General features: G+C 45.0%; 1 protein-coding gene across 1 annotated transcript; it reads left to right on the top strand.

Annotated features, from left to right (window-relative positions):
* The first annotated feature begins 959 nt into the window (after positions 1-959).
* Positions 960-4,109, top strand: cited4b (Cbp/p300-interacting transactivator, with Glu/Asp-rich carboxy-terminal domain, 4b). The gene is made up of 2 exons (XM_034553163.1): positions 960-1,244; positions 2,311-4,109. Exon 2 carries the CDS (start codon positions 2,320-2,322, stop codon positions 3,190-3,192), a length of 873 nt encoding a protein of 290 aa, XP_034409054.1. The 5' UTR covers positions 960-1,244; positions 2,311-2,319; the 3' UTR covers positions 3,193-4,109.
* The last annotated feature ends 4,004 nt before the right edge of the window (positions 4,110-8,113 follow it).

The raw sequence follows: 8,113 nt of genomic DNA on the forward strand, positions 1-8,113 counted from the left end.
AGGTCGTTGTCCTGAAGTGAGTAATCAAGAGACACGTGCATCTGCAGAGCGAAGGTACACACACAGAAACATACTCACACGCCTGAATCCACAGTCCATACACATAAACCAGGCAGACACACATCCATGCACAGCAGTCGTTACACTGCCGCTGCAGTTAGTGTGGCCTAGAATAGCAGGCAGGCTACATTCCTCTGCCCTCTCTGCGCTGCCTCACTGAGGCGAGCACACAGCAGACTGGTGGGTCACATGGACAAACAGTTATCTTGGAGATGAAGTGTGCATGCAGATACCAGGACAACACTCTTGCTGCACATGCACAGAGGCCAAATGGATGAGTAGGTGCAGACACACGTTGGCAACAGGAGGAACAACTAATGCTGTCGGACACAGACTGCCAGATGTGAGCGTGCACACTCACTCCTACATGACCTACAGTTACTGTAGATTATTTACTGTTTTTTCTATTACTGTTTTACCATTTATTATTGATATCACTTGTTTTGAAATGTTCTATGTCTTTAGTGCACACGTTACCCCTTTGCTCCTGCACATTTCCCCACTGCGGGACTAATAAAGGATATTTATAAATAAATAAATATCTTATTTTATCTTATCTTACATGCATGCACAAACAAACACATATATAAATAATATTCCTATCTATCTATCTATCTATCTATCTAACTATCTATCTATCTATCTATCTATCTATCTATCTATCTATCTATCTATCTATCTATCTATCTATCTATCTATCTATCTATCTAGATTGTGTTTTTATTACAGCAGTTAGCCTACTTAAGAAGACAAACAAGATGTCCCAATATTCTTTCAAAAAGAAACAGTGTGTGTGTTGGGGGGGGGGGGGGAGGGGGTATTTAAATTGGCTACTGTGTCACAGCTCTCCAACAGCCCTTTTCTTTCTACGCCCATGCACAATTATATTAAGTAGGGCCAATAGGAACAAAGAAGAGGCAGGACCGAGGCTCCACCTCTCCCCGACTGCCTTCCTCTGAGCTTTTTAGATGTACATAATCCCTGAGTTGACCCAGAAAATAGGCAGTCGTTTCAAGATCTGATGCGGCAGTCTTTGTGCACACCGTCCCCGCTTGAGCATGAAGCGTAACCCCGTGGAATAGATCCAGTCATTCGGAGGAGCGTTGCCCTGCAGAGGAAAACGCGTTCAACAGACGGAGCCGAAGCAAAGTCGCGCAACTTTGTGAAAAACGGAGCGGTTACGGGTAAGTGTTTTACAGCGGATCTAATAAATAAATATATATTTCTACGTGCGAGAGACGTCGGGGTTTGGGGTTGGCGGTGGTCTCCGTGCGCCGCTGCTCCATTGTTTGCGTTCCCGTGTTTCAAACTCCGGATCTGACCAAACGGTTCATGTGCACGACCGTTTAAACAAATGGGCACCAAGTGCTCTGAGGAAAGCGGAGCCTTTGTTGGCTCGTAATGCCCCGTTAGAAATGTGGCGATTCAGCTGTTGGGGAGATGTTGCATGATGTCAGGGCTCTTTGTTGCAACCTTACGTGCGTTAAAATGTAACGCGTTTGTTCTGCCTCGGCTAACATGCAACGTGGATGGCATTCGAGCAATGCATTTATGCGATGCACGCATTTTTCTCCGTTTTTTTTGTCGAGCACGTCGTGCATGAAATCTCCGGCTGGGGGAGAAAGAGAAGAAGGAAGAAAAAAAAAACACACATTGCATGTTGTAATTCCGACCTGGGCGTTCGTTGCTTGGCACAAAGAGGGGAGGTTTTAGGGAGACCCAACACACGAGTAAGATGTTCACTGGTCGCCAATAGGCAAAACAACCGTGCAGATATCTATATTATATTTTTTATATATATATATATATATATATATATATATATATATATATATATATATATATATATATATATATATATATATATATATATATATATATATATATATATATATATATTTATTTTTTATATATATGTTTTTTGTGTGTTTTTCAGTGGTTTAACTGTGACATTACGAGGATAAATGTATCCGTGATTCTTTCAATGAAGGTGAATTGTGCGATCACTGTAAGAGGGAGTCAATTGGGTATGAAATTGGTTTGACCCACAGCTATGTACTGCTCATCTCGCACATGGTACCGTTGGCACAATCATTGGGTGTCTTGATCGGGGATTACGGGTTAAAATGGACAGCTACATATGCTCATGCCATGTCAGTCTTGATCCAGCTGCACCTCCCTCTAAATGTTTGTTTCCTTAACATCACGTCTGCCCCGTGCGATCTAACAGTGTCTCCTCTCTGTTCATAGACAGGAGGCATGGCAGACCATCTGATGATGCCCATGAATCACAGCTCAGCGGGCGCCAGTCTCCACGGTTACAGGATGGGCATGAATGGCGGCCTGCAGGCAGGTCACCAGCAGCATGCCAACCAGCAGGGCATGCGGGCACTGCCCAATGGCCAGATGATGCACTATGGTGGCGCCCAGGCCAACATGGAGACTGCCATGAGGCAGCGGCAGAGTATGGTGGCCGGACCCATGAATGGACAACTGAATGGGGCCCAGATGGGTCACCACCAGATGACCTCTGGTAACATGATGTATAACGGCCAGCCCCAGCAGCAACAGCATCACCCTCAGCAGCAGCATCACATGCATCCACAGCAGCAGCAGCAGCAACAACACCAGCAGCAGCAGCAGCAGCAACAACAACAACAACAACAACAGCAGCAACAACAACAACAGCAACAACAACAACAGCAACAACAACACCAGCACCAGCAACAAGCCCAACACCCGCAGCAGCAGCAACAACAACCACAACAACAACAGTTTGCGAATGGAGGGTTAACGTCCCAGCAGCTCATGGCCAGCATGCAGCTGCAAAAACTCAACACCCAGTACCATGGGCACCCACTGGGACCTATGGGTGGAAACCACATGGGCCCCACGACCCAGTATCGCATGAACCCGGCCCAGCTGGCTAACATGCAGCACATGGCCGGACCAGCCCTGGCCCTGAACGGCATGGACGCGGATATGATTGACGAGGAAGTTCTGACCTCGCTGGTCATGGAGCTGGGCTTGGATCGGGTCCAGGAGCTGCCTGAACTCTTCCTGGGCCAGAATGAGTTTGACTTCATCTCAGACTTTGTCAGCAAACAGCAGCCCAGTACCGTTAGTTGCTGAGAGGACCTGCTTTGCAAAGGAGCACAAATGGAGACAGGAGAGAGAGAGAGAGAGAAATGTCCAGGTTGGATGAAGAGTGCTCATCTCTTCACTTTTTTATTTCGTGAGCACATCCCTGTACCAAGCCGAGTTATGGCGTAGGATGTACAGAAGAAAGCTCTGGATATCCACAGGAAAACACACAGTGCTTGAGTCTCACATGTGCTCGTGGCCTGAGGGTGGCTGGATTCAAGGACGAGTTCCACCTCTCCCATTTCCTGGACATGAATGTAATGAAGAAATGCAGAAATTCTTAAAAGCCACTCTGAACAATGCTATGACACTGTGTAGCCTCCAAGCCTGGATTCCATGACAGTTGACCAGTAAAAAAAGGTGTATTTATTTATTCCTATCTGAGAAAACTGAAAAAGAACGACCACCATCTCCATTTTGGGAACCACGTGGTTTTAATTTTTTTTTTTTTTTTTTTTTCTGAGTAGGATGGGGGGAGAACTTTAAAATTTAGGTTCTCTTCATGATTTTTCCTCATTCCATTTGGCCTAGTATTTAAATAAGCTCAGATGACAAGGTCATCTAAAAGAGAGCCTGTATTTTTTATCATAAGTCAGATACAATGTTATCTCATTTGAATGGGGGGGGGGGCCTCATCCAGATTTAAAAAAAATGGTTCACTGGTAAAGTGTTGCCTTTTTTAAGATGTAATGTTCTCCAAAAAAAATCTACTGCTTTTACTGTATGAAGCTGTATAACTCCAACATGTCCACACTGTTGTGTTCTATTGGAGGTGTAGAACCGCCTTAATCGCGCAGATTCTTATTTATTGGTTGTTTATATTGTCCCCTTTTTTGTGGTCAAGATGGGGGGGGGGGGGGATGGTCTTTGTGAAGGGGGTTTTGAGGATCAATAAAGATGGCCTGGATAGAAATGTGGCCTGCTTTTCCATTCATTGCACAGTTCTTCCCCTAGGCAGTGGAGAGCTAGCCAAGTGCCAACTAGCTCCCCGCTGCCGAGTGTAGAGGTTTCCCTTCACCTGTGGGTTTCTGTCCAGTCTGGGATGGAAATGTTCAAACTGATACACTATTTATGCTTTTGAGGGGATATGATCTCCATTTATCCTGTGTTTTCAGTGTCCACTCTTTTCTTTAATGTGCCATTTTTATTGCTTATAAGGTTTCCTGAACATGAGTGACATGCAGAGAAACTGACATGTGCTGGTGCTCTAAAGAGGAGCTGTGCTATGTCAGCGTACATCTGATATCGCATCTCTGGCACCGATAGCCAAACGTGATTTACTATTCAACATTTTATTGCAATGCTTATCCAAGCACAAATGCCATGCGCTGACATTATAGGTGGTATAAATGTGTGCCGTAAGATATTCATTCAAAAGGTTGGTGGGCTTACAAAACAGTATTTGAACAATATTGTTTATATCTACAGTACCATAAACACATGTTTTTTTTTCTGTGCATAAAGAGTGGTTGGGGGGGGGGGGGGTGAACATGACCAACGCATGTTTACTGTGATTGGGTTAACCGACTTGAAGCTTGACTCAAGACACTAATGCTTTCCCCCAACTCTCCGGTCAGAGAAACCAACTAGTGGCTCTAAATAATAACAAATGACTCGTGCAAATCCAGAACGGTCTAACCCACAGCCAGTTGGCGGCGTAAAACAATTTTCCTCTCATAATTACATTCATTATGAAACGAGGGTAAAGAGATTCTCGGCGGTGGGTGAGTTTGTTGGATTGTCATGTGCCTGCGGGCTATGAAAACGCTTGATTGAGGTCATGTTGGGTATGTCATCGCCGCATCTAGCTTTTCACATCGTCAACAAAGGCATCTTTAGTGAGGGCCGGGGGGATGAGAGCACTGTTGTTCGCACCCAGGAATAGTGTTTGATTGCTCAATTTGAGTCAACTCTGCTCTTAACGCAGCCTCATATACTCCCATTTGTCCAAAAGTGTTTGAGGCTGATGTGCTCAATTGGTAACACTGTGTGTGTGTGTTCTCTCTTGGCTTTGCACTGTCGGGAGAATGGCTCACAAGTAGGCCAACAGCCTTGGCACAGTGCTTAGTAACGGTTGCCGGTCTCTTGCCCAGTGCCAACCTGGTGAGATGGTCTTCTGGTGTGTGTGTGTGTGTGTGTGTGTGGCACATGGGACGTGTTGGCACTCTGTCAGAACTCTGTCGCCTCCATATATCTCATAATTGCACGCTGCACCGTGAGCTCCTTGTTTAGCCCCAATTAAAAGCAGTGGTTTTGTTTCTTGATTGTGACTCCGTAGACGAACGGTTAACAACGCTAAACAGCCCTGTTTGAACTCCCAATCCCGTGTTATGACTGCCGCCCGCCTCACAGGGGCCGGTCTAGACGCATGCTAAGCAGGGTGGGACACTCCGACGTTTACAGTTACTCCTCTTCTTACTCTCTCTCTCTTTCGCTTTCAGCCCACCCACAGCAACTGCTCAATGCGACACTGTGTCTTCTTCCTGTGGCAGCTCGCTGTTTTCTCTCTTTTTAAGTCAGAGACCAGAAGCCACATTCTGACGGAGAGGCAGACGGGCAAAGTGCAACAGACGAGACATGAGAGAGCGTGAGGATCTCTCCTGTTCACATTTAGAAATTAGGTGGAGGTGTAATGGTTTTTAGTCCTCGGGGATTTTCTAAACGGGGTTTTCCCCCACTATCATGTTATGATTCCACTTAAAACCCTTCAATACACATCATGTGAGGTATGTTAAATGCAATCCAGGTAACACTCCCCTCTTCTGTATATGTCTATGCATTGAGCACAGCCTAGATTTCTTTTTTCCAGGCTTGGTCAGATTGCCATGCCTGGGCTCGTGGTAATCTCAGGCCCTAGCGCCAGTGATGGATAGGTGGTCATTTGCTGTTGTCACGCATGGCCAGGACCACACACACACACACACACACACACAGAGCATCAGCACACAACCTGATCAAACAGGCTAGCTGGGATACCTCGGTATCAGTGTGGTGTCAGGGGGAAGATCAAGGATTTTGTGTCATATCTGGTCTTTGTGATCCTTACACCTGCAGTATTCTGGTGGATCCCAAGATTTAAAAGTAGTTCCAGAAACTAGTACTTAACACAGATGTACTGGAAATTTGTAATTCAAAAACAAAAGTATGACTAAACCGAGCGTTACCTTTTTTTTTTTTTTATTTGAATGCTAATCCTGAGATTTCACAAAGGAGTCACACCAAGAATACCCAAGTGTGAATAAATGTAAAGTTATTGAGTGAGCGTGAGAAGACAACTTGAGTTATTTATTGACAACAAGGGGCATGTTTCACTCTGTGTGACTATTGTGTGAAGGGTGCACATGTTTGAACGTGTCTGCGTTGACGAGAGAGTTTGAAGGTTTTTGGCACTTTTATCTTGGTGTGTGGGGGGGGGGGGGCTGACTGTTTGTGTTGTATGACTGTGCGTGTGCTGGCAAGGGGTAAATAAACAGCAGATCCCTCAGGGCAGGGTTCATTCAGTTCACTGGACGTGTTGCTTAAGCCAAACTTCCTGATTTTCTAGCTGAACAGTCACCTTGCATCTTCACCTGCCATCTAGTTTTACGGGATGCTTCCCTCCGTAAAAAAAAAAAAAGTGACATATTACAGCTCTTTCAATGCAACAGGCTCTGGAAAACATCAGTTGTTGGATTCTGCTCCCGGGCATTTTAGTACACCTCAGCATCTTCGAAGCAACAAAACCTTTCCTCTTTCTCACATGAGGGGGGAAAGAAATAATCAATCAGCAACATAATCACATCACACTCTCTTTCCCAGAACACCGCTTCGCCGTGTCTCAGTAATTGTTTTGTTTTCCATACGTATCCTGCTGAGGAGGCTTTTAAATGCAGCCGTGTACCTTGTGAATGCAGCCTCCAGAGGTAAGTTGCTGATTTTGGCATGTCAGGGCAGGTGACACAGAGGTTGCCTAGTGACGAGCACCCCCCCTCCCCCACCCCCCACCCACCCCACAATCTGGGGTTGAATGGTTTGCCAGCTCTTTGAAGTAGAAGGAGGGGGTGTAAATAATTTATGTTCCTGCACACAGCTGACACCTCTCCGTCGAGCCGGCTCAAACACACCAAGGTGTCCCAACAATGTCTAACGGTGGTAAATATTTAAGGGTTGTGTGATTTACACAGTTGAGTCGAGCTGAGCAGGGCAGCACTTTTGCAACAGATGTGCAAAATGTTGGTTCCTTATTTATTTTGAACTGCAGGGAATACCAGATTGAAAGGGTTTTTATTATGTAATTCAAACTGATTCTGCCATAGAAATGAGCTTAAATTACCTCAAACTTCTTTGTTGTTTTGTTTGAAACCGGCCAAGCTGATTACAAGGAGACACTAAAATGTAAAAGCCAAACCTGTGCAATGTAATACAATCCAAAATCTATAGCAAATAGTTCCCATTTAACGCCTATAATATTACATTTTTGTGTCGGCAAGATATTTTTTGAACATTAGGAGCTTCACAATGGAAGTCTTTTGGCTTTTTCAGAAGTTTATATTATTGTGCGATTTCTATTGGACTGGGGATTGTTTTATGTGGGCAGGGAAATGATGTGGGCTTGCCTGGGAGAGTTACAGGTTGGTGGGTTAGAATAGAGGGAAACAGTATTAGCTCAGGCTATGTTCTGTACACAGTGTCTTTGTGAGCAGGGCTTTAAGCCTGCGTGCTAATCTGGTGACAGTGGCAAGCACACGCTACAAGAGACAGAGTAACAGGCTATAGGCTGGGGGTGGAATTAATACAAGAGAGCAGTTCTTGTGAGGCTTTGTGTTATCCCGCTGTTAATATCTCCTTTATACTGTAATATCAATGTGTCAACGCTAACATATGCATGACATATTCACCTGTGTATTTGTTGTTTTTCTGTGAGTGTTTG

The sequence above is a fragment of the Cyclopterus lumpus genome, chromosome 16 (genome assembly GCF_009769545.1).
Source record: "Cyclopterus lumpus isolate fCycLum1 chromosome 16, fCycLum1.pri, whole genome shotgun sequence".
In the NCBI taxonomy this organism is placed as follows: domain Eukaryota; kingdom Metazoa; phylum Chordata; class Actinopteri; order Perciformes; family Cyclopteridae; genus Cyclopterus; species Cyclopterus lumpus.

Excerpts from the sequence above, each read along its gene's own strand:
- cited4b (XM_034553163.1), top strand. The coding sequence starts at position 2,320 with ATGGCAGACCATCTGATGATGCCCATGAATCACAGCTCAGCGGGCGCC.